Source organism: Ctenopharyngodon idella, chromosome 16 (genome assembly GCF_019924925.1).
Source record: "Ctenopharyngodon idella isolate HZGC_01 chromosome 16, HZGC01, whole genome shotgun sequence".
Taxonomy (NCBI): Eukaryota; Metazoa; Chordata; class Actinopteri; order Cypriniformes; family Xenocyprididae; genus Ctenopharyngodon; species Ctenopharyngodon idella.
In genome coordinates this window covers 12,468,598-12,496,574 of record NC_067235.1, presented here as the reverse complement: position 1 = coordinate 12,496,574, position 27,977 = coordinate 12,468,598, and the positions used below count along the sequence as shown (strand labels likewise).

The 27,977-nt window shown below is 36.5% G+C and overlaps 1 protein-coding gene across 1 annotated transcript; it reads left to right on the top strand.

Annotated features, from left to right (window-relative positions):
* The first annotated feature begins 48 nt into the window (after positions 1–48).
* On the top strand, positions 49–26,841 carry ankrd28b (ankyrin repeat domain 28b). Its single transcript, XM_051865301.1, has 28 exons — positions 49–326; positions 6,799–6,882; positions 6,995–7,073; positions 7,225–7,295; positions 7,775–7,975; positions 8,119–8,206; positions 8,310–8,452; positions 13,116–13,328; positions 13,460–13,538; positions 13,621–13,735; positions 13,941–14,023; positions 14,139–14,202; positions 17,288–17,356; positions 17,445–17,585; positions 17,671–17,782; positions 17,862–17,888; positions 17,983–18,057; positions 18,180–18,381; positions 19,624–19,711; positions 19,807–19,924; positions 20,037–20,256; positions 22,146–22,233; positions 22,330–22,413; positions 22,877–23,022; positions 23,119–23,201; positions 23,354–23,436; positions 23,525–23,616; positions 25,300–26,841. The coding sequence occupies exons 1-28, from the start codon at positions 300–302 to the stop codon at positions 25,581–25,583; spliced, it is 3,159 nt and encodes a 1,052-aa protein (XP_051721261.1). The 5' UTR covers positions 49–299; the 3' UTR covers positions 25,584–26,841.
* Positions 26,842–27,977: the final 1,136 nt, after the last annotated feature.

Genomic DNA, 27,977 nt, shown 5'->3' with positions numbered 1-27,977 from the left:
ACACACACACACACACACACACACACACACACACACAGCTTCCATCTTGCTTTTATCCAATCATCGTTCTTTTTACTGTCGCTCAAACCGCTGTCTAGCCAATCATCGTCTCCGTTCTTTGTGAGGTAGCAGTGGCGGTAATGTTATGGAGTTTTCTCCCCTGCTCATCAGTGGCACATAGGAAACCCCAGGCCTACTGGAAGCGCTAAATTTACCGACAATATAACATCAGCGTTCAAGTGGTGGTGGTAAATAATATCCGTTTAGTCCTGCATGAGAGCCAAAGAGAGCATCGAAACATGGTGGTTCTCAAAATTAGAGACCAGGTGAGTGATGTCTGAAACAGCTAGCCGAGTTAGGCTAATAAGTGCTAACATGCTAGTGAACTACATAGAAACATCACAGACGATTAGACTGTACAAAGTCATTTAACTAAAACCGTTTAAGAGAATAAAGAAGTGATACACTGAGCTATAAGCGCGAAACGTAATTTTTTAGGTATTTGTCAGTCATCTCGTGCAGTAGGGATGTAGCTAATAGTTGCTAAGCTAAACGTGCGCGAGCCACGATATTAGTATAACGGATCTTGACTGATGAAGTGGACATTTTATGTCTTCAGTAATCTACTATATGTAATTCTTAAATCGCTTTTCGGTTTAATAGTTATCTTAAAGCTAAGTCAACAGTTGGTCTCCTGAGGTTAGATGGTTGACATCTCGTACTGCTGGCTGTGAAAATGCACAGATGTCAGAGATTATATTGTGGTTTTATTATATAGGTTTATTTATAATTTGATAATACGTTTAAGGTCATATAAAGATCGATAACTTTAACGTCATTCAGTGTTGGTTGACAACTTTGCAGGGTGCACGACAGGTGTATGGTCGCCTATCAGGGATGTACAAATCCAGTCATGCACCGCAGCTATAAAAATAATCATTCAAATTGGGTGATTTGTGTTTTGCAGTTGATATTTTATACTTGGTATGTTACTTGATCTTCATTCGTTTTAAATGTGAGAGGTATCTAGTTTAGAGCACATTCAAATGTAGACCGAGATGTCAAATATTTTGCACATTTGATTTGACCTTTGTAGCGATGGCACTGCCAAAGAGGCTTTATTTAATTACTGACGTCATGAATTTCCCCTTTCACATTACTTTCTCCTGCAGGATATTTATCTATTTCTACATTTTATGTACTCAATGAATGTGTAGCAGTGCTCCACACTAAGAATTTTTGCTACTGGCCCAGTGGTTTAGATTTTTATTTGACCTGCCGCAAAATTGAATAAATAAAAAAATAAACCTTGTAAAACCTTACATTCTAATAAATAAGGTTGTTTCAACACCAACATTTTAGATACCAGTGAAATTTCACAATTCTCTATTCCAATTTTGATACCACAGCAAAAACCACTAGCCTTACGTAATGTTATAAAATTCAATCATTAGGTGTGTACAGCAAATCTGATTTCTTTCTCCACTGTTTACGTTCATTTAAGACGTAACCAACCGTTTACAGAGATACTCGCCAACAGTGTTGGGGAAAGTTACTTTTAAAAGTAATACATTACAATATTGCGTTACTCCCTAAAAAAGTAACTAATTGTGTTACTTAGTTATTTTTATAGAAAGTAATGTTACATTACTTTTGCATTAGTTTTTCTCACCTAGGATGGACTTACTTGTTTGTTTTTTAATAACAATGAAAAGTTCTAATTTTGGCAAATGTAAAGGCCCTTTCACATCAAAAGTGAAATGAATCAGCTTCAGGCTGATCACAAATGTGATGTTAATCTAAAGTCATTTTTGCTTATTAGTATGGTTGAATTGGATCATCGAAGGTCAGCAGCAAAGACATTGGTTAATAAAGTGAGATTAAATACATAAAGTATATTTGTTTAATTTAATGTAATTATTGCAGGCTTGTGCAATATTCTGAGATTGCGTTTAGTTGTTTTTATTTATTTTGAGAAATACTGAATCTGTTTTTGTGCAAGTGAGATGAGTAAATGCTGACATTTAGTCTAGAACTACAATAACCATCATGTTTACACCGCGCACACATTTACTTACGATTTCTCTCAATATGGAGACAGGAGAGCCAATATCAGTCAATAAATGGGAAAACAAAGTAACTTGTGTTACTTATTTGAAAAAGTAACTCAGATATTTTGTTGTAAATTTAAAAGTAATGCGTTACTTGACAAGTTACTTAAAAGTAATCTGATTACGTAACTCAAGTTACTTGTTATCCGTTACCCACAACACTGCTCGCCAAGACTTGCATTTTAATAATTTTGTGTGTATTTCTCTGTTCAAGCATAAGACTATAAAGAAAACAAATCGTTACACAAAATGGGTTTTCTCTTTGGCACCTGAATGGCTTGAAATTGCTTGAATGTTTAAATTGGCGAGACTTAGCGTGTGCAAATAATACATTTTCATGACAGTTCCGTCAGCTGGCCATCAGGCAGTTCTTATTGTTGATCCCTTCTTATGCACTTACAGTGAATTCCAGGTGTTCTCTGGGAGGCAAACCAATGACCTTGGCATTACTAGTCCCAGTTGACCTCCAGGAACGAAAGGAGATTTCAGTATTGATTTGTTAGTGTTTGTACATGTGTTTCTCCAGTTAGAGAGGATGTGGAGATACGGAAGAGCTCATCTCCATGGTGATGGCATTAACTAAAGGAGCTCGTTAAAGGAGACAGAACACGATCGCAGCGCTTGAATAGAAGTTTAAAACCCCGTATGCATGCAGTAGAGCGCAGGCCACATGTGACAAATAGAGCCTTGTCTCAGCTTAGAGCCACTAAAAGAGGCTTTTCAAACGAAGCTTTCTTCAAGCACAAGTGCTTGCTTGTTATGTTCTCACGACTCTCAGTGTGAGCCTGTCCTTCCAGTGACAACCTGAACTGAGACTAACTGGATTTAGATGAGTCAGTGAAGATAAGGGGAAAATGAACTCTACATATTGTGTTGATTTTTTTGTTTGGTTGGTGGGATTGATTAATGAGATGCTCAACCTGTATATTGCTTATATAAAGAACACGTTAACGTTAAATTAAACACCTTGCCGATGCTGTTATTCTCAAAACTTGTGCATGGTGTGAAACCCGAGGCAAATTAACACTTTGCTGTTATCAGAATTTTCTGTGTCCCATTTCACAACTCTCAAGAATGTGTTGCTGAACATTTCCTGTAACTCAGGCATAGTGCACATACTTCCCATGAGTCACAGCAAGCCTGCACTGCGAGAGATGCGGAAGACACGTGCATTGTTCTGAACTCCTTTTTTTTTTTTTTTTTTTTGGAAAGTGATGATAAAAGAGTATGGAATACTTATGGCCACATACACACTGCAGCTAAATTTGGTTGTCAGTTCTTCTTTTAGTGCTTGGTCCCATTCTGTACACACACAGTTCAGTAATTTACGGGAATGACAACTGCATTCTACAACCGAATTAACTCCTGGAAAATGCAAGCAGTGACAACCGTATTTACAAAAACTCTACAGTGTGAACTGAACTGAACAACTAGTTGTTGAGGACGTATTTTAACATGCATCAAAAATGTTTCTCTTCTGTATGTACAGTGCAAGAAATCACAGGGAAAGCGGTACGAGCCTTGACTTGTGTTGCCAGATCTTGCTAGAAAAACAGCAAACAAGAACAAGCCCATAAAAAAGGAAAGAAATCGAAATGCTTTATGCTGAAAATAATACCAAAATATCGTGACCCACACCTGCTCACTTTAATAACTCCATAAACCCTTTTAGTTTTATGAGCCGACCTTAAATAAGTCCAAAAACGCTTAAGTAGTAGACATGGCAACACCCTGCAAGAGCGCGCTCTGTGAAGCAGCCTTTTAAGCATAAAAAAACCACGCCTCCGTCGACTGTGCTTTAGTTAAAATTGTTGAACATAATGAGTCTTTTGTGGCTGTAATATTACTTTGGTCAGAATTACGGATACTAAACGTGAGACGCTAGAACGTTGCTATGGTTACCACAATGTCACTCATCGCTGTTGAGTGAGTCGTGTTCCATACACGCATGGAACGATAATTTAGAGGGACTCACTCCCTCATTTAAATGCTGTTATCAGTCCAGAAACTTTACAGTGTACGTGACTGTGTGGCAGAGATGGAGATGAATATGTGGAGGAGATGAGTCTTTGCAGAGGATGGGGGAAGGGCTCATTGTGTGTCATCCCTTTCACAGCGTATTTGCCTCCTCTGTCACCTGTTAGCACTGACATTTTTTTTTTGTTTGTTTGTTAAAGCTGGATAAATATTTATTGATAAACACAAAATTAGACATCAGTGTCCTTTTATAAACCAGTAATGCAAGCTTCGCTTCTAGGAGGAACAGTTGTGTCCAGCATCAACAGTCTTGCTGGTTTGGAGCAGATTTGCCTTGTCTGCACCATCTGCTCTCTTCACGCTCAACCCTCTATGGACAAACTGAAGCTTGAGTCACTATTGGCTAGTAAATTTATTTTATTTGCCAGACTTTTTACATGGATTGCAAGAACAAATATAAATTTCAAACACTAAAGTCAAGTAAACGGTCTGTAATAAAATACGGTCAAATAATCAAACTACAAGCAATAGCACAAATAAACACAATAGAAAAGATGCCAATTAAATAAACAGAGCTTTTCAGGTAGATCGAACAGTATATAGATTAGGTACAGAAATTGAATAAAGTAATCAAATGCAAAATAGCACTGCATAGTCTTCACTGTATAAATTAAATATAGATTAATCCTTATTAAAGTTACAAAAGTTGTTCAGTCAAGAGCATTTCGTGTTTTTTTTTTTTTTTTTTTTTTTTTTTTTTTTTTTTGCAGCGAGTCTGTTGTTTGATTAACATTAAAAACAGACAGCTGCAGGAATATTAGGCTGCTGTCACTTTAAGACTAATGCACGAATCCAATATACTTTTACACACATTTACTTTTACATTCACATTAACTGTTTACATTCACTTCAGACATAACCAGCTATGCTTATTAGGATACTTGCCAAGACGGCCATTTTGACATAATTTGGTGTGAAATTGTCCGTTCAAGCACAAGACGTGAAAGAGAGCGCAATTCAGTATTCGCGTTCCGTCATACGCTTCAAATGTGGACGCACACAAAACTTCTCACACAGTGCGCACAAGTTATCATCTGCGTCTTCCTGCGCTTGAATGTTTAAACTGTCAAGGCTTAAAATCACATGCAAATGATAAACTTTCATGACGACGCAGCACTGGTCTGATTGGGACAGTGACAGTTCTGTCAACGAGCCCTGCATGTGCTCTCTCTTTCTCTCACTGTGAGTGCGCACATGTGAGAAAGAGAGAGCGGGCGCTCTCAGCCAAGCGACGGTGCGTAAAGCTCAGCAGGCAATGAAATTATATCTGTGCTAAACATATTTTTTGCTTCTAAATCAATTACAGGCAACTGTACAATTTACTAGCCATTGGCTACTTAATGACATTTTTTAGTTGCCTCTCGAAATTTGTACGCATATGCGAACGATTTCAATTAATGAATGAACAGTTTCTTTTTTTTAATGTATCTTTTTGAGGTTCTACACTGGTTGGGATTCCCTGCTGGTGTTTAATCACATTTAACTAATATTAGGGTGTTTTTCCCCAATATGGTGGATGCTTGACTGCTTGATCTTAAAAAATTAAGTTTCTTCAAACTGTTTCATCCATGTTAAATTGTACCACATTTCTTGGAATAAGGATCTGATCGTGGTTTTGATTAACCTTCAAGTTGATTTTGGTTCAATGTGTAAACTAAGGTGTGGATTTTAAATATATTGTGTGTGTGATGGCAATTCCCAGTTTTTCATTACAGTTTTTTGAAGTTATTAATGTAACTTTTAGATGCCGACTGTTTGTTATTGACACCTAATAGAGCAGAGCTACTCTCGAGTCATGATTAAAAAGTAGTAAAATTAATTAAATTTCTGGTTTTCAATGTGTCATTCTGTGGTTCTGGCAGAGATGTGTTCTTTATATTACTGATTTTTGTCAAAGCAACTTACAAAAGAAGAACAAAAGCGACTTAACAATAATCGTAATATACAATGCCAGGTTTATTAGCCAACTAGATTAGGAGGCATTGAGGCACGCTATAGCGAAGACAACATTTTTGGGAACAGCAATTCTTTGTTATAATTAAATTAAAGAGGAAAATCTTCTTTCCAATGAACTTAAAATCATACTTAATCAAATATTGCTCAATATTTTTTCTTTTTCTTTAGATATTTATTAAAATTGTGAAAGTTAAGTCTGCATAGGGACAAGCTCCAAATCGTGAAATTCTATGAGGAAAGATTAATTAGAGAGACAATGTTTGATGCTATTATAATCTATCCTTAAAGCTTGAATGTTTGTCAACTAGAATAAAAGCCTGTTTTCTTTAAAATCATCGTAAGGGGAAAGAAAATTGACACCCATTAGTGTTAATTTGCACTGCAGCTCAAAAAGACGAGGCGAAGATGCAGAGGCTGCTTTTATATAGAATCACTCTGGCCGTTGAAGATGCACTTACATAAGCAATACACATGCTGTCTCATGACAACACTACCTCAAGGTGTTGTTGCTTCGGTTTGCTGTCGGAATTCTTTGGGGAAGAGATGCAACCATGCTTACTCAGTTATTGCAAACACAATATCAGACTCTGCATTTGTGTTCACCCCTCAGGACACAGATAAAATGTCACAATTCAGACTTGGCCATGTTTCTCTCGCTTTCAGTTGTGTGACTTGATGTGTCTCTGTCTTTCAGCCTGCCCTGCTAAAAGCTATTTTCAATGTTGATCCGGATGAAGTACGCTCTATCATTTTCAAGAAAGAGGATGTGAATGTACAAGTAAGATTTTAACCTGTTTAAAAATTGTCATGGTCAGATTTTATTTTAATTGAACCACCACATTTTTCCAATTGACTCAGTTGTGATTAAGAATTGTCTTTGTTTCTTTGAGGACAATGAGAAAAGGACACCACTGCACGCAGCTGCTTACCTAGGAGATGCTGAAATTATAGAGCTCTTAATTTTATCGGGTAAATGCACCTGAAATATTCATCATGATGAAATAAATTTTCTGAAGCTTCTAGTATCTTCTCCCTTTGATTCCAGGTGTCTTCAGTTGTGGCTTTGATGTATTGTTATACTGTTATTCATGAATCTCTTGATGATGTGATTGTGATGTAGGAGCGAGGGTGAATGCCAAAGACAACAAATGGCTGACTCCTCTTCACCGCGCAGTGGCATCCTGCAGTGAGGTACTACAATCACAGAGCCATACGACAACCTTTACACATAGACGCACTTGGATCCTGTAGGTTTTGCCTAAACTCTACTTTCTGAAGAGTAGGATTGTCACAATGCTAAAATTTCAGTAGTGAACACCAGCGTTATTACAGTTAACCTAAACTAAAACTAAAAAAAAAAAAAAAAATTGTTCGAAATTAAATTTAAAGTGCCCTATTTTCCTTTTTTAAGGTTCCTAATATTGTTTTGGGAGTCTCCTGAAACAGGTTTACATGCATGCAAGGTCAAAAAACACTTTAGTTTTCTCATAATATACAGTTAATTTCACCTCAGTTCGTAAACGATTCGTTAGAAGCAGTTTGAAGAATCAGTCTCTCAGTTGGAATTGTAAAAGTAATTTACAGATTCACAAATTAAGGCCAAAAAAAAAAAAAAAGAGTAATGTTTCAGATTATTGATCTGCCACTTTGTGTGACCTTGTGTTTTGCAGGAGGCGGTGCAGGTTTTGTTGAAGCACTCTGCTGATGTAAATGCTCGAGATAAGAACTGGCAGACCCCTCTACATGTGGCTGCTGCTAACAAGGCGGTTCGCTGCGCTGAGGCCTTGGTGCCACTGCTTAGCAACGTTAATGTATCAGATCGGGCTGGACGAACAGCTCTGCACCACGCTGCCTTCAGTGGCCACCTGGAGGTCAGTGAAGAAACATTTGCATATGTGTGGGTTTGATGAAATTATGGTTCAGAATTCATAAAGTGCTTCGAGGTACACGCTGCAGATGTATTGTTCAATTAATGTTCTCCCTGTGTAAAGTATGCATGTTTTTCTTTTGTCAGATGGTGCGGTTACTGCTATCCAGGGGAGCTAATATAAATGCGTTTGATAAGAAGGACAGAAGGGCAATCCACTGGGCGGCATACATGGGTGAGACAGAGCAATGTTTGTTTTCTAGTCTCTTACACAACCATATGTGGGATCTATAAGTTCAAAACCCATTTAAATCCTCAACATTTTTTTTCTATCTCAGGTCACATGGAAGTGGTAAAACTGTTGGTGTCTCACGGCGCTGAGGTGACGTGTAAGGATAAGAAAGCTTACACACCCCTCCACGCTGCAGCGTCCAGCGGGATGATCAGTGTAGTGAAATATCTGCTGGATTTGGGAGTGGATGTGAGTGTTAACCTTTCACAAAAATCATATTGTCTTAAAATAAATGTTTACTAGGACTGGATAATATTGAATATGTACAATGTATCTGCGATTTTGCTGCCAATATTAAAAACAAGGAACACAGTAGTGGTTGAGGCAGGGTGGCCGATGGCGGATATTTATAACACTATTTAGATTTATTTATAGAAAAATGCTGCAATTAAATATAATATTTTCAAATTTAAATTTATATCAGAAAGCCGCTTCAATTCGCGCCGCATTCAGTTTTTTTTCACTCTTGAATGGACAAAAACACACAAAAGTATACTAGACATGTGCCGATATTTGGTAAAACGATATATCACAATAATGAATATGCACAATATTGTTATCATGGGCACTTCAAAATACCGTGAATAAATATTTATGGATTATTAAAATTTTTATAATGCATTTTAAGAATACTCTCTCCATCAACCGTATAAAATGCTGTATGCTGCATCAAAGGGACAGGCGCACTCAGATGTAAACAAGCCCATCATGCATGAGAAGCACATGGCTCAACGAGTGAAGGAGACGCGCTGAATGAAAGTGCACGTTCACTCTCTGACAGCAGAGGGTGCCGATGGAACCAGAAATGCTGCGGTTACCCCAGAAACCCCTTAAACAAAGCACCTACAGTTTTTTGTATTCGCAATGTTGTTCATCACAGCACCAAAATACTTAATACTTAAAGACTTAATAGGCTATTTATTTTCAGACTTAAACATTTTTATATTTTAACCTGGACTACAACTTGCCCTATAATGATTGCAAATGTTCTGATTATTTGTATATTCAGTTGTATCTGATCAGTTGTATATTTTTAACTAACATTAACAAAACAAAATAAAAAATAATACCTTCTGTAACAAATGTAGCTATTGCTCATTTTTAATTTAAGTTAATGCATTAACTAACGTTAAATAATGAGACCTTATTGTAAAGTGTTACTTGTTGTTCTTTATAATTCTATTGCACTTCAATCTGTTTGAAAAATTTTACTTTATAATTTTTTTGTGTATTGTGTTATTGTATTTAAACATTCAGAGTTCTTTTTGTTATAAGAAAGAGTTCTTAAACTTGTTATAGTGTGACAACACTTTTTTTTAAAACGTATTAATATCGTGATAATACCGTATACTGTGATAAAAGCTTCAGCAATATATTGCAACATGAAAATTTGATACCGGCACATGCCTAAAGTATACCAAAATGCCCACTTTGCCGAGTATCCTCGTAAGCACAGTCTTAAATGAGTCTTAAATGACCGTAAAGAGTGAGGACATTGGATGTGTGTCAGATTTGCATCTTGTCAATCAGATCTTAAAGTGACAGCAGCCTAATAAACCTGCTGCTTTGATGTCTGTCATTAATGTTAATCAAAGAACAAAAGACCAAGAAAAACACACTGCTCTTGACTGAATAACTTTTGTAGCCTTAATAATGATTAATCTATATTTAATATTTAATTTATGCAGTGAGATTGTGAAGTGTTTGATAACTTTATTACATTTCTGTATATTTTTGTTAGATCAAATATTTCAAATGTACTGTCTTTATTTCAACATTAATCTGGAGATTAACTGTGAAATTATTACAATTTAAAAATATATATATTAAAAAACTTTAATGCCAGGTGCGATTAATCGCAATTAATTACAGACAAATGTGCAATTAATTATTTAAATTCAATCGATTGACAGCACAATTTTACATATTTACTCAATTAAAAATAACTTTAAAACATTTAATATGATAAAAATAATTTGAAAAATACACCTGTGAAAATAAAAGGATTTATACTTTAGATAGCAACTTCTTGGCTTTGTGATCCTAGTATTTTCACAAATAAATAAATTGTTAAAAAGACTAATAAGGAAGTAAATACTGTATCGAACTGTACTCAGTCTGGAAAGTCTGTGGACTGGGAATCATATTTTCCTCAAAGACTAGGTAACGCTAATTTTACATACAGTACACAGTAACTATGATATAAATGCATATTGGCTAAATGATGACACTGTTAAAGTATTAAAGCGTTTGACTTTCTATTACAAATGCATTAGCCGACCACTAAAACATAGTAAAGCCGTAAAGGACGTGCATTTTCAGAAACAGTGTGTCATGTCACTAGTTTCACTGTCATTCCTTGTTTTGTTACTTGTGCATATTAGAGACAAATGTAATCAAGCGCCAACAACGGCTCATTTAGCGGTATCTGTGACATCACACAGGCAAATAAATTTGCATATGCCTGCCTCCAGAGCAAGATATAAAACAGTAGTTATACATCATCGCACCATAGGCTCTGCCCACTGGCGTTCAGTCATTGACCCCTTTAAACTACCCCTTTAAATTAATTTCTGTGAATCATTTATTTTACAGTTTTATAAATTATTTTGGCAGTGTGCTATTTTATTTTATTCTTGATTTTCATTTGTCTAGTCAAAAGTGGCGGTTGGATTGACAAGACCATAATAAAATGCACAATGTGGTTTGCTTTTACACATGCATTTGTACTCTTAAGGGTGGTTTGGTCTAAGCATCATGCTAACCTTTTCATGCAGAGAACCACTTTAAAGGCACTAAGAAGGTAGACTGCTGTGCATTTAAAAAACCTTGTATAGCTAATTGGGTCACACCACAATGCTTAAATTGGTTGCACACCTATGTTCAATCTCATTCAGTCGCATATTCTATTAGGCAGGTTTGCAATTAAACTCTTCTGAAGCCTGTGCAGTGTGAAGGGCTATTATGATGCGTTGGCGTAATGGGTGACGTTGATTTGCGCCAACGCGTCTCACTGTATGTTCACACAAAACAAGACTCCTTTACTCACAGAGACAGAGAAATGATTTGCACGCACTGCAGCTCCTGTGGATCTTCGGATACGGCTCAAGCATACTCTCTACACTTGATTACAAAACATTTAAAATATCTGATGGATGAACTCATGACTTAATTGGTGTTATGGACATTGGCATCTTTGATACTGTTGCTATGGTTACCTGAGTTGGAATGCGGTTTTGACTTCAGCTGTTCGTCCATATAGATATGTAATCAAGCTAGTGTTGGGCGATGTGCTTAATTTTCATATCGTCTTAACATCAGCCTCTGCGATCGGTGATACACAATATTATTGCGTCAGGGGGGTCTTTACTTTTCTTTACTCATTTAATTATTTACTTCGTATTATAATCATGGAAATTGAGAATGTTTATCTATCATTTTGTAAGCAAAGATGGTGTTTATTAATAATTCAGGTTATTTCCTGGTAGTGAGGTAAAAGCATAGCCTAATCATTTGTGTCTGAGTATTCCATTTATTATGTCTGTTGTGATGTAAATAATAAAGCATTAAAACTGAAGAGTATTCCAACTTGTAAGCGGGAAATTTACAGACACATATATTATCCTTTCATGCTGTTACAGATGCAGCATTTTGACTGTATTTCTGCATGAGATGAGAACACATTTTTATAATTTCTTGGGTCAAGAAACAGTCGATATATTTGCGATATATTTCCTCCTTCCTAGTTACCGCGAAAAGCTCGCTCTGTCTGGATGCACTTAAATCCACAGTAAGGAGGCAATATCTAACAGGAAAGCGTATCACATATGCATACTTCAATGAGCCCAAAGAACGAAAGTTAAAGTGTTTACATGCCAGTAGAAATGGGTTATGCTTAAGGCAATGTGTCGATCGGTTTATGCTTAAGGCTTTTATGACTACTCCGAAAAAGGAAAACCGGTCAACGTGACCACATGCATTGTCGGCTTAAGCATAGTCAGGTTAAAGGGTTAGTTCACCCAAAAATGAAATTTCTGTCATTAATTACTCACCATCATGTGGTTCCAAACCCGTAAGACATTCGTTCATCTTTAGAACACACATTTATTTTTGATGAATTAATTTTTTTATCTCTCATAGAAAGCAATGAAATTACCACATTCAAGGTCCTGAAAAGGTATTCTCATCACTTAATAGCATTAAGGTTGAACCACTGTAGTCACATGGACTATTTTAACGATGTCTTTACTACTTAGCTGGACCTTGAATGTGGTAATTTCGTTGCTTTCTATGGGAGATTAAAAAAAAAGACTGTTAGCTAATTTATATAATTGTAGTGATAATAATAATAATAATAATAATAATAATAATAATATAATAGCCTTATATTAATCATAATTGAATACATTTAATGGGAAAACAAGCCAATTACCGTCTTGATATCTTCAGAGGCATCAGCCATCGGTGATATGTCCGTCTATCGGCACAACCCAAATTCAAGCAGCTACCTTAATCTGCTGAATGAACAAAATGTTTCAAGACTCACAACTGTAAGCAAATACTGTTGACAATCTCAAACAGTGACTGAACGCAGCCATCATGGACATTTGCATTACTGATTGATGCCTTATTTTTATGAGAATTTTTGAGTAAAACATTGAAAATTTAATAGCAAAAGTTAAAGTTATTATTGGTATGTTAACTAAAGGAATAATCGAGTAATCAGATTAATAATTAATATATTAACCAGAAAAACAATCAATAGATTAATCGATTATCAAAATAATCTTTTGTTACAGCCCTAGTGTAAATGTTGTGTACCTGAAAATTTGAACTGTGAACCTGCTTACAGATGAATGAGCCAAACGCGTATGGGAACACTCCGCTCCATGTGGCATGCTACAACGGTCAGGATGTGGTGGTGAACGAGCTGATTGAGTGTGGCGCGAACGTGAACCAGGTTAATGAGAAGGGCTTCGCACCCCTGCACTTCACCGCCGCCTCACGGCATGGAGCGCTCTGCCTTGAGCTGCTCGTGGGCAATGGAGCTGATGTCAATATCAAGGTAGGGCCTCTATTAGAGCTTCACATGTATGAAACAAAAATCACCATTGAATTTGATCAGATTAATAGAGGTGCAGAAAAAAATCAAAACAGGTTTGATTGGTTATTCATCATTGTTTTCTCCCTGTACAGAGTAAGGACGGTAAGACCCCTCTACATATGACCGCAATCCACGGGAGGTTCTCAAGATCTCAGGCGATTATTCAAAATGGTGAGTCTTCATTTTTCAGTGTTCATTATGGAAACCTGCAGTATCTGACTGCGTCTTGTTTGTCTGTTTCGTGTACGTGTAGGTGCTGAGATAGACTGTGAAGATAAGAACGGGAACACTCCTCTGCACATCGCAGCTCGATACGGACACGAGCTTCTCATCAACACACTGATCACTAATGGAGCTGATACAGCCAAGTACGAATTCACATTCTCATGCGCTTTTTAATTACTGAACATAACAGCTTTGTTTCGTTTGTGCACTAACTGTTGACATAGATGTAGGCAGGAATTCATTATATACCTTCTTTGAAAACCCAAGAATGTTGTAATTGATCCCACATGCATACACAGTGAGATGCTCCTGTCTGTCTAATTGTAACATTGGCTTTTTTTCATTTAGGAGGGGAGTTCATGGCATGTTTCCACTGCATTTGGCTGCTCTCAGCGGCTTCTCGGACTGCTGCCGTAAGCTGCTGTCATCTGGTAAGATAGTCAGTGCACTTACGGTGCATGGATTACATAATAATTGTTTTTTTAATAGTCAGCTAGTCTGCTTTTTTCCATATAAAGATAAACTTAATGGGTCTCTGTCTTCCAGGCTTTGATATAGACACCCCTGATGACTTTGGAAGGACCTGTTTACATGCTGCTGCTGCTGGCGGGTGAGTTTCTTTTTGATTTTATACTCAATAACATGATGCAATTTTTTTGGCCCAAATCTATTTAGTTTGGCATAATTTTTTATTGTTACTTAAAAAAAAAAAAAAAATTGAACAAATAATATTTATAACACAAAGTAATATTTTAAAAACTTTGTCATGTGGTGTGACTAACATGGAGAAAAACTAACTTAAATCATAAAATTATATCATAAAGACCCTTGCAGACCCTCATGACTGTGTGCCAAGGCAAGGTTATTATAGTTTTGCATTTTTAAATTATTTTATTTTATTATTATTTATATCGTTTTCAAATTTCATATAAATTTCAGTTTAGTTTTAGTTAGTTTCATTAATGGTTTTGTAGTTTTTATTTTGTGAACACATTTCTATTTAGTTTTTATATATTTAATTTCAGTTTTAGTAATTATAGTTTAGCAGAGTTAAAGGGTTAGTTCACCCAAAAATGAAAATTGTCATTAATTACTCACCCTCGTGCCGTTCCACACCCGTAAGACCTTCATTGATCTTCGGAACACAAATTAAGATATTTTTGTTGAAATCCGATGGCTCAGTGAGGCCTGCATAGCCAGCAATGACATTTCCTCTCTCAAGATCCATTAATGTACTAAAAACATATTTAAATCAGTTCATGTGAGTACAGTGGTTCAATATTAATATTATAAAGCGACGAGAATATTTTTGGTGTGCCAAAAAAAACTAAATAACTTATTTAGTGATGGCCGATTTCAAAACACTGCTTCAGGAAGATTCGGAGCGTAATGAATCAGCGTTTCGAATCATGATTCGGATCGCGTGTCAAACCGCCAAACTGCTGAAATCACGTGACTTTGGCGCTCCGAACTGCAGATTCGACACGCTGATTCATAACGCTCCGAAGCTTCATGAAGCAGTGTTTTGAAATTGGCCAACACTAAATTCGTTATTTTGTTTTTTTTGTCGTACCAAAAATATTCTCGTCGCTTTATAATATTAATATTGAACCACTGTACTCACATGAACTGATTTAAATATGTTTTTAGTACCTTTATGGATCTTGAGAGAGGAAATGTCATTTCTCCCTATGTAGGCCTCACGGAGCCATCGGTTTTAAACAAAAATATCTCAATTTGCGTTCCGAAGATTAACGAAGGTCTTACGGGTCTGGAACGGCATGAGTGTGAGTAATAAATGACAGAATTTTCATTTTTGGGTGAACTAACCCTTTAACAGAACACTTCCAGTGTAGACCAAAGAAAGACATTTAATTTCAGCAAAGTTTAATGTTTGCACAGTTAACTCTTGTGCAAACCTCTTAATAATAAAAATAAGATAATTGTTTGAGATTGAAAAAGAACCAAACAAATGCAACTTAAAAAATAAAAGTAAAAATTATTCATTCATACTCATTCATATTAAAGATGAAATCTTTCGCATGAAACCGCATTCTAAAAACGCAGCACTCAAGTTATAAGGAGTTTAACTTGCGTCTCATAACCTTGCATTACTTCCCATTCCATTGCCCATGTCTTGTTTTTTAAATGCAAAAACGCTTAGGACGTAATCGCCCAGCCCTACTGCCTGAGCTCACATGAATGAAGTGCCAGCTACAGGTATTTCCCTAAACAGCCACAGGTCAGATTTTCCAGCACAGGATGAGAGCTTATTAATTACGAACACGATTATTTATTTTTGCTAATAAGAATTTTATTTCAGTTAGTTTTTCAGTAACTGTTAGTTTCATTTAGTTTTTTTTTTTTTCATTTATTTTGAAATTTCTTTTATTTCAGTTTATGAAAATGTTTTTTGACCAATAGTTTTAGTCTTAGTTTCAGTTTTCGTTTATGAAAATAACTTGGTGGCAAAATCAGTACATCTCTTAACATACAAGATAATTTTACCTTTTTATGGTCAGGCAAGGTCAATTCAGTTTGTAAAATGCCAGGTGGTGTGACTCTCCAAAAACGTTATGGTATTTATGAATTATTTATTTGTGATATTTGTATAAAATACATTTGAAGTGTATTAATAAATAGAATTTTTTTTTGAAAATAATTAAAATTTGTACACATACAGGATGCAAGGAAAATATTAAAATATAAATAAAATTAATTTTAATGATGGCTATACCACGCAATTAAATTTAAAACATTAAATCATTTGCATTAAATTGAAACTTTTGAAAATTATATAAAAGTTTTTCAAAACCATGTGAAACCAGTGTCAACCAATGAGATTTGTAAATCTCAATGTATACATTTCTTCACACATTTTAAACTAGACTAAAATTTCTCTTTTTTTGTGGTGGTTGTTGTTGTTAACCAACCTAGTGCAACCCATTTAAAGGGTTAGTTCACCCAAAAATCTGTCATTAATTACTCACCCTCATGTCGTCCCAAACCTGTAAGACCTTTTTTCATCTTTGGAACACAAATTAAAATATTTTTGATGAAATCCAAGGGTTTCTGAACCACACATAGGCAGCAACGTCATTGCACATTTTGAGGTCTAGAAAGATATTAAAGACATCATTAAAATAGTCCATGTGACTGCAGTGGTTCAACCTTAATGTTATGAAGCGACGAGAATACTTTTTGTGCGCAAAAGCAAAACACAAATAACGACTTTAACAATTTAAACTTGTCATACACAGTTGACATAGTGAACGCAGTGCAGGGCTGAGCCAGCGTTCTGACGATGAACCCAGAAGCACTGCTTTGTGTTCACTACGTCAGCTGTGTATGACAACAGTTCAAATTGTTAAATAAAGTTATTTTTGTTTTTGCGCACAAAAAGTATTGTCACTTCATAACATTAACCACTGTAGTTACGTTGACTATTTTAATGATGTCCTTTCTGGACTTCAGAAGGTGCAATGACTTTGCTGCCTATGTGTGGTTCAGAAACCCTCGGATTTCATCAAAAATATCTTAATTTGTGTTCCGAAGATCTTACGGGTTTCGAACGACATGAGGGTGAGTAATTAATGACATAAATTTGATTTTTGGGTGAACTAACTCTTTAATGTTTCATTCACACGGTTTGAACATGTATTACAGTATCTAATGAAACATGTTTTCCACCACAGGAACCTTGAGTGTTTGAATCTTCTCCTCAACACAGGGGCAGATTTCAACAGGAAGGACAGTTTTGGAAGGTGTGTTTACCTGTACAGTGCCAAAGTCATCCATCATGCTAATGGATTTATGACATTTTTGATTGTGAGAAAATATTCTGTTCTTTAGGACACCTTTGCACTACGCAGCTGCAAACTGCAACTACCAGTGCCTGTTTGCTTTGGTGGGTTCAGGAGCCAATGTCAATGAGCTGGACAAGAGGGGCTGCACCCCCCTCCACTATGCCGCTGCTTCTGACGCCGATGGAAAGTGAGTTACCTTATGGACTATGATTGAGTTGGATGGGTAATTTTGAAGCAAATTAATTTACCAGTCTCTCTCGTTCCCTACCTAGGTGCCTGGAATATTTGCTGAGGAATGATGCCAACCCAGGGATCCGAGACAATCAGGGCTACAATGCAGTGCATTACGCCTCTGCGTATGGACACCGCCTGTGTCTGGAGCTGGTGAGACGACTTAAAATCACATGATAGGGTCTATGATTTTAATATTTTCAGCTTACTGTATTTCTGTTCTCTTCATCAGATTGCGAGTGAAACTCCTTTAGATGTGGTAAGTGCTATGACACTCAACATGAACACCTTTATGATTATCACTGCCCTTGAGTTATCAGACCTAATTAGATCTGTTGTGTCTTGTCTTGAAGTTAATGGAAACCTCAGGGACAGACATCCTAAATGACTCTGATGTACGTGCTCCTGTGAGCCCACTTCACCTGGCTGTGAGTACAGTCTCCATCTGTTTGTTCAACAAATGTTGGGAAACAACATTTTGACTACCTTTAATTCTATTACGCCTCCTGGCTGGGGTTCATCTCAGATTATGTGTAATGGTTGTCCTCAGGCATATCATGGACATCACCAGGCTCTTGAGGTATTGGTTCAGTCTCTGCTGGACCTGGATGTAAGAACAGCACAAGGACACACGCCGCTGGACCTGGCTGCCTTCAAAGGCCATGTTGAATGTGTGGATGTGCTCATCAACCAGGGAGCTTCCATCCTGGTGAAAGACTACACGCTCAAGCGCACCCCCATCCATGCCGCTGGTATGCTGTACAAAGACTAATGAGATAACATGAAGTTCAGTTATCTGCTAGGTATGCTGTGGTAGTCGGTGTTACACAGTGTTTGGCCGTACACTGATTACGTTACTAGCCCGTTTCCGGCCCCACTGTCGTTTTTTTTTTTTTTTTTTTAGTAGAAATAAAAACCATTTAGTTGAATTGGACAGTGGACGCTACAGTTATAAACAACGCGACTGCTCTGCTCCATACAGCACGAGTCACAGCAGTCAGATTTCACTTACCACGTGACGAGAGTAAAGAGAGATGACTGACAAGACGATTGTGTAGGGTTTGGTGTGCAGCAGATGCTGAGTGTCATTGACAAATATCTTTTGTTCAGTACCACCATGCCCTACACAAAAAGTGAAAAGCAAGTGTCATTTATTTTTATTTTAGTAAATTTTACTATTTTTAAAAATATGTATATTTAAATATATGCTAAAATTAAACTTTTTTTTTTTTCTCCTTTATTTGATTTTTTTTTTTTTTTTTTTTTAAATGAATTGATCTTTTATATATTAATTACTCAAAGGATGAAGATGATGGCAATTAATATGAATGCATATATGTACATAAATCCTGTTATCTTTTTAAGTATTTTTTTATTTTTAAATATTAAACTTTTTTAAAATATTAATATTTTTAAAATGTAAGTTTTTTTTTTCTCAAACAATAGTGCATTTACTGAGCAGTTGATATGAATATAAGCTAAAAAAAATTATTAAAGTTTGAGACATTGAACGATCGCAGTTAATTTGAATACATATATGCTGGAAATTGTACTTTTGTATTATTACTTTTTATCATTTTATCAATAATATATTACAATTTTTTTTTTAAATATATTATTTATTTTAAATTATGTATTTACTCAATGGTTTAAGGCATTTAATGATAGAAATTAATATGATTGCATATATACTGTAATTAAACTTTTTATTATTGCTGTTATCTTTATCATTTTTTTAAAAATACATTTATATATTTAATCAGTTCACTAAAATTATTTGAAAACAGAAAATGTGCAGATCCATTGACAAAGCTATTTATAGATTCTTGACACAAAGCAGAGTTAACACTTCTGTTGTTAATCAGCCAAGCAGACACAAGGTTGATGCTGTCGGCAGATTTATTATCCTGGGTGATATATATTGATCTATCATTAACCTCCGAGGGATTTAACATTCATGACGCATGAATTGTGCCTGTTCTTTTGCCTTGCAGCCACAAATGGTCACTCTGAATGTCTCCGTTTGCTCATCGGAAATGCCGACCTGCAGAGTGCAGTGGACATCCAGGATGGGATTGGCCAGTAAGTACATGACACAAACCCACCCCCACCCCCTAATTTTCATGTTCTTTCATGTCAATGGAAATTACAGATATATTCATATATGTGATTCTCAGGACTCCTCTGATGCTGTCAGTGCTGGGCGGACATACAGACTGCGTTTACTCTCTTATTAATAAAGGAGCCAATGTCGATGCCAAAGACAAGTGGGGCCGCACTGCTCTGCACAGAGGGGTAAATCAAAACTCATTTCGCATGGCACTAGAAGTATTACTACTGGCACTGGCTCTCACCTGTGCTAATGCTTCCTGTCGTGGCTCATGGATGTGTGTGTTGTTTCATCCAGGCGGTGACGGGCCATGAGGAGTGCGTGGAGGCTTTGCTGCAGCACAGTGCCAGTTTCATGGTACGGGACTGTAGGGGGCGCTCTCCAGTGCACCTTGCGGCCGCCTGTGGCCATGTTGGGGTTCTGGGGGGCCTTCTGCATGCTGCCCAGTCAGTAGAGACCATTCCTGTCATCACTGACCACCAGGGCTACACGCCCCTTCACTGGGCCTGTTACAACGGTGAATAAACGCACTTGCCAGTCACAGCTCGATACACCATACCTGTCTAAAGGCCTGCTTACACAAAGTCTGATGAAACTAAATGCAGGGTTCCCACTGTCATGGAAATATCAGGGAATTTGAAAATTGGGATTTCCCGACCTGGAAAAGTCTATAGTAAATGTCAATTAAAGGGTTAGTTCACCCAAAATTGTCGTTCCAAACCTGTAAGACCTTCGTTCATCTTCGGAACACAAATTAAGATCTTTTTGATGAAATCCAAGTGCTATCTGGCATCCGATAGACTGCAACGTTATTACCACTTTCAAGGCCCAGAAAGGTAGTAAAGTCATCTTTAAAATAGTCCATGTGACTACAATGGTTCCACCTTAATGTTATGAAGCGACGAGAATACTTTTTGTGCACAAAAACAAACAATTTCTTCTCTTCCATTTCAGTCTCCTATGCTGTTGACGTTGTACACGCATGCGTCGTGCTGCTCACGTGAACCGCGTCGGCCAATAATGAGCCATTCTTCTGATGTAGAACCCGGAAGCACTGCACTGTGTTTACAATGTCAACATCGTAGAAGAATGACAGGGAAGGGAAGATATTGTTGAATAAAGTAATTATTTTTGTTTGTTTTTTGCTCACAAAGTATTCTTGACGCTTTATAACAAGGTTGAACCACTGTAGTCACATGGACTATTTTAACAATGTCTTTACTACCTTTCTGGGCCTTGAAAGTGCGTTAGTAACATTGCAGTCTATCGGAGGCCAGAAAGCTCATGGATTTCATTAAAAATACCCTAATTTATGTTCCGAAGATGAACGCTGGTCTTACTGGTTTGCAGTGACATGAGGGTAAGTAATTAATGACATCATTTTCATTTTTGGGTGAACTAACCCTTTAACCTGCTTTAAATGTTTCTGTTTATCATCTGTTTGGAGGCTCAGGAAGCTGAATCATCTTTTGAGCTACATTCAGCTTTCAGGCTGTTTGCCTTTTTAGAGACTTTCATACAGAGATAAGCATAATTATTGAAATCTCATTTTAAGGAAAACAACCTGGCATACGAATGAAATCCTCTTTAGCAATCTCTATATAATAATAATAATAATAATAAATTATATTATGTAGTAATTATAATCTACTGGACAGGTCATGGAAATTCTTTTTTTTTTTTTTAAATGGGTGGGAACCCTGTAAATGGCACTATGGGGAAGGAAGTGAAGACTAATCTGATTTGTTGTGACTAGACCCTAAAAATGTCAAACAAGCACAATCACAAAATATGATCGCCATCACACTAGGGCTGGGATAATGGATGGATGCATTGCGAATCGAGAAATGATTCTGGTTCGATTCTGATATTTTCCGTATGTATCTCGATTCTCTCTTTAATAGATTCTGAGCTTAGTTTTCAACAGCAGATGGCACTGCGTGCTTTAGAAACAGCCGTATTCTGCTTCCTTCTAATTCCTTACACACACCACTTGAACCTTAATCTTAAAATAACCTTAAAATAATCATTCATAAAGTTCAAAAAGGTTGAAGCAAATTACAAGGGTGTATGCAGTGGGCTGTTTAACGTCATAAAAGCATTCTGAGGTGCAAATACATTCTAAGACTCAGCCGAACGCACGAGCGCTCTTCTTCATGAGCATTTGAACGTGCGGTTAAAAAATAGCCTAGAGTGCCATCTGCTGTTAAAAACTACGCTCAGAATGGATTTGCGATGCATTTGGAAAATATCAGAAACAATCCACAAATCGCGACATATCGATATGTTGTCCCAGCCCTACATCACACGTTCGCTAGCCAGACTCTGTCATTGAGGGATTTCTTTGATCAGGAGTCGGGAAGCTTGTTAGATAAACTGTTGTTACATCAGATTCTCTCTCTGCAGGTCATGACACTTGTGTTGAAGTGTTGCTGGAGCAGGAGTTATTTCATAAGACTGAAGGGAACACTTTTAGCCCCCTTCACTGCGCTGTGTAAGTGGATTTGGGTTTGTTTTGTGTGTGTGTGTGTGTGTGTGTATAAGAAGGGCAAGAGTATTGAAGCTCTGTTTATTTTTTTATGATCTTCAGTATAAATGACAATGAAGGAGCAGCTGAGATGTTGATAGACACACTTAGTCCTGCTATCGTCAATTCGACTGATTCCAAAAACAGGTACCATTCATATTTCTCTTTATTCATTCAAGATCCATATGGCCTGTGATGATAGTTTCCTTCATTTCCTTTTTTTTTTTTTTTAAGTTTGTATATATTTGTTTTTTTTTAATATAAAGTCAAGTGTGGGCAAAACAAGTGTTACTGTTAAAAACTAAAACGATTAAAAATTGTTTTTAATTGGAATAAAGCTGAAATAAAATTAAATAGAAATATTAGATAAAGCAACTTAAATTAGAGTTTACTGTAATAAAATGTTTTCAGTTGAAGTACTAAAATTCAAAAACTGAAAAATCAATTAAAGCTAAATAGAAATATTGAAAAAACAATAAAAATAAGCTTATATATATATAATATAATATATATAATTTTTATTTTTTTTCTTTCTTTTCCTAAACATGTAAATTTAATGTCACACTTTGTCACACAGTCCAGGCTGTAATTGTTGTTCTCTCTGTAACAGGACTCCTCTTCACGCTGCAGCATTCACAGATCATGTTGAGTGTCTGCAGCTCCTGCTGGGTCATAACGCACAGGTGAACTGTGTGGATGCTGGAGGCAAAACCCCACTCATGATGGCTGCTGAGAATGGCCAGACCAATGCCGTCGGTAGGAGTTTGACGCTCAAATCTCAAATGTTTTTTTTTTTTTGTATTTACAGTTAGCTGAGTTTGTTTGGTTTTGATGTCTGTCTGTTTTTGGCAGAGGTGTTGGTGAGCAGTGCAAAAGCAGATCTCACGCTACAGGATGCCAACAAAAACACTGCTCTCCATCTGGCCTGCAGTAAGGTAGGAAATGCTCTGTTCTGTTATATTTCTATAGAAGTTGTTTTTGCGATCTGCATTGAGCTCAAGCAATAAAGCATGATGGGACATTGCATCTCATATAGATGTTCTCCTATCTATTACTAGCACTACTGATATTCATTTACTCTCTATAGGGTCATGAAACCAGTGCCTTGTTGATCTTGGAGAAGATCACTGACAGAAACCTCATCAACTCAACCAACGCAGCTTTACAAACGTACTGTTAACACATAGAAATGATACACTTGCACTGATGTGCCAAAATATATTAAAGTATAAGCTAATATTCAGTTCTCATTTTCCAGGCCCCTGCATGTTGCTGCCAGGAATGGCTTGACTGTGGTTGTCCAAGAACTACTAGCTAAGGGTGCCAGTGTGCTAGCCGTGGATGAAAATGGTAAATGCTGAATATTTATAACCTTTTAGAAATCATGACTAGAGTTGTTATTGTGTTTAAAATAAATATTGTTTAGAAATGCACAATATATTAGGGATCTTTTTATATACACATATTACCGTTCAAAAGTTTGGGATAAGTAAGATTTTATTTTATTTTTTTAAATACATTTATTCAGCAAAGGTGCATTAAGTTGATCAGAAGAGACATTATAAATGTCTTTACTGTTTCAAATAAAGTGTTCTTTTGAACTTTCCATTCATCAAAGAATCCTGAAAAAATGTGTACAGATTGCCACAAAAAAATATGAAGCAGCACAGCTGTTTTCAACATTGATAATAAGAAATGTTTGGTGCACCTGATCAGCATATCAGAATGATTTGTGAAGGATCATGTGACACTGAAGACTGGAGTAATGATGCTTAAAATTCAGCTTTGACATCACAGGAATAAATTACATTTTAAAATGTTAAAATAAAAAAATGTAGTAATTGTCAACTAATTTTGCAGAATGTTTTCACTGCATTTTGATCAAATAAAATCAGCCTTGTTGATCATCAGAAACTTCTTTCAAAAACACAAAATAATCTTACTGACTCTAAACCTTTGAGTGGCACTGTGTGTATGTATGTTTGTTTATGTTTTTTATGTTATATAATGTTTGTATATATACTTGCTTTTTCTCGCTGGTAGTAAACAATGGAATTTGGGAAATAATGGAAATTTTTAAATGAAATCATGGAATGTTGGTAGCACTGTTTACAGATAAATAAAATAACATTGATCTCCTAATATTATCTTTATATAATAATATTTTTATCATTTTTTTTAATCCACTATATAGGTTATATTGGAAAATTATTTTCTCATGCTCTGTAAACCCGAATAAGTTGGCGCAACTAAAATTTTAAGTTAAGAAATTTAAAGTTTAAGCAGAACTGGCAGATTTTTATTTTGTACTCATACATTTTAATTGTTCTTAACTTGAAATGTTTGAGTACACTAATTCATACATTTAACTTAATGTTCACATTGAGGTTACATGAATTTTTTTTTTTTTTTAAAAGAGTAAACTAATTCAGAAAATGCTAATTTGCTAGCATGTTAACAATAGCATGGTATAGTACTTGCTGAATGAGTGCAGCAATATAAAGCATTTAACATACTTGCTCTCAAACCAAGCTGCATGTAACTCCAAAAACCCACATTAACAAACTCTTCTAAATTAGCATAACAAAACATTAATCACTACTAAATCTTCCACTTAACATTAATCTTGCACAAAAAACATTATATAACATTTAATTTTAGCATTTACTCTCCCCTTCGAGTGCCATGGGCAAAGCATGCTGGGAAATAGAAATCCCAGCCTAGTTTCAGTTAAACTTAAGTTAGTCTAAATTAAAAGAAATAAGTTCATAAAACTCAAAACAATGAAACAGTTCAGTTTACTTAAAATATCAGTTCTGTGAACTTGAAAGAAAAACTGCTAAAAACTTAATTTGACTGAACTGATTAGTTTAAGTTTGTCCTACTCAAACCAATTAATTGAGCGTTAGGATTTATAATGTAAGGATTATTCCAAATTTCTCCATTGTCGCATCTCTTATTCTCACATGGCAGTTTTGTTTACCATAATAGTGTAAAACCCTTCTGAAGGCTCTTCTCTTATTTCTCTGAAAGGCTACACTCCGGCCCTGGCTTGTGCTCCTAACAAAGACGTGGCAGATTGCCTGGCGCTAATCCTGGCCACCATGATGCCAGTGTCTCCCGGCGGAGGTGCGGTGCCTGGTCTCACGTTCAGTGCCATCAATCACTACACCAGCCCCACTAAAAGCGTCACGTTCGACAGTCTGCCCATGCTCCGCTCCGAACACAGCTCCTATTGCAGTTTCAACAGCATCGGCCGCCACGACGGCTTCTACAAGGACGACGAGCTAAACGACTCTGACTCAGAGACTTACTGAGGTGGAGGAAAGAAGAGGCTCACATCTTGTCTTAATTACCCAGCGGCCGGCCACTCCGCAGAGCCTTAAGAGTCTCCACACACAAAAACACATGTATATGAGGCGCAGCAGGCTGGCCTTCCCAGCCCCTTTATCCATCAGCTCAACCTCTGCCAGCACATCTTGCCCTACGCAAAAGTAACGGATAAGTGTGCGGACCTCCCGACATGGCAATAACAAGACAAGAATCAGCAGCCTGGGACCAACATTTGCACGGGCAGTTTGACACTGTCGTAGGGATTCGAGATTCAGCTCTTCAGATCTTGAGGGAGGATTTGAATCAGTTCCTTACAAAAGACTGGAATATTTGTGATGCTTTCAACAGTTTCAAGTCAGTGTGCACTTCTGAATCGATCATTTAAAACGGGGAAAGAAATGATTTATTTTTTAAAATACGATTTTAATACCTGTCAATTTCTCTGTCCCTCTGAGGGAAAAAAAATAAATAAATAATCACAGTGTTTCAGTAGTTTCAAAACCGCAAGGGCAAAATTGAGGACATGAACATCAGCGTTGTAATGCTTCTGGCCACAAGCATGAGTGATGTTTAAATGCTCACTGTCTCCATCTTCAGTTTTAGGATAAATTATTCTTTTTATCTATGGTATTTATTTTTACTTTCCATATTTCATCATCATTTTGTGCCTTCATAAATTACTGTATGGAGGGAAGGGGCAGCTTGTGAGAACAAATCTACGATGCACAAGAAGTTCAACACTACGTCTGTGAAAAGCACTGAAAATGAAGAGGCAAACTGCTCCCAGCATGCTTTGCTCCAGGATGAGGAACACTGTGTAAACCAATGGTAGAACAGCATTTGATCTCTTTGTATGTTGATATATGAATATAAATATATATTATATTTTTTCTGGCTCTTATTAACATGATGTTTTTGGGCAGGTATGCTCGCTTTGATTTAGCAAATGAAACCACTCGATCCTCTTTTGATGGCCTGTCAGAAAACCTGTGTTTGTCTCTTTTCAAGCTTTGATTTTTGGAATAATTAAAACTGGAAATCTGTTCAAAACAGCTTCCCGGCCGAGAGGGGGCCAGCAGGTATCTGTTTGCTTTCCTGTCCTTTTTTTTTTTTTTTTTTTTTTTGTGGAAAAAGGAGAGTGATTGGTGCAGTTGATGGCCACTGCTGTCCCTCTACTCAGATCAAGAGATTCCTGTATATTTTATGGTTGTTTAAATAAATAAATGAGTTCAGTAATTTGAATCTTTTTTTTTTTTTTCTTGTCAGTCATTTAAAGAGGACCTATTCTTTTTTTTCTTTTTTTTCTCTTCACATTTTCAACTGTCTTTAGTGTGTAATGTTACTATAGCTTGATGCTGTATATGCTGTATATCAGTCAGACTCGGCACTGTTTCTGAACTCCCTGAGACGCCTCCATAAGTTTTCTTTTGGGAACGTACACATCACAATATTCCTCATCATCATAATTCCTGCCCAAGGCATATGCAGGTGTGGTCTGGTTGAGACTTGTGTTAGTAGTGTAATGTGAAACTTGCGATTATGATAAGGGATGTGATATTTCCAAAAAAATGCTCAAAGTGGTTGACCAATCACTGGTACAGCTGACCAATCAGAGCACATTGCACTTTTCAGAAGGAGGGGCTTCATAGAGACAGGAAAACCGTTACAGACTGGGAGGACAGGTGCTGAACATTCATGCATGTAGACCCCAAAAACAAAATTGTAAAAGGGCACAATATGGCCTCTTTAAGTAAACCATGTACAGTCCTGGACAACCTGGAGATATTAGGAAATTGTTAAAATTGTGACTTCCAGACCAATTTTAAATAAATTAATAATTGAAATGAGTAATTTCAATAGTGAATTTTTTTTTTTTTTTCTTCTTCTTTTTTGGAGTTTTAGCTCACTTTTAAAAGGTTAGAAATTTGTTAGTGTAATCATGTATCCTTATGCTGTATGGGCTTGTCGTGCTGACGAGGCTTGCTTGCACACGATATTAAGCGCTGCGCTGTCGGTTTTGTATTCTGCCAGAAGGGTGGACAGGTGTCAATTGAGGTGCCAGACTAAGAATACAGCACAACGTCAGTGGCAGGGCGTTGAAGCATTGGAGGCGGATGATCAATTTCTTATTGACAATGGTGATGTTGTCGACTCAGTGTAATACTTTTATTGGTGTTACACGATTGCGTGGAAGAAGGGCCTGACAATCTAATTTATTATTCTAAGAACACTTTATGGAAATGAAAACTAAAGAAGTTTGATATAGTGTTGTAAGATGTCCTCCCAGATTGGAAAACAGATAAGCAGATACTGGGAAAGAGCCAAAAGTCAACCCGAATAAAGCTTCAAGGCTGTCCCAACATTGATGTTGCTAGACA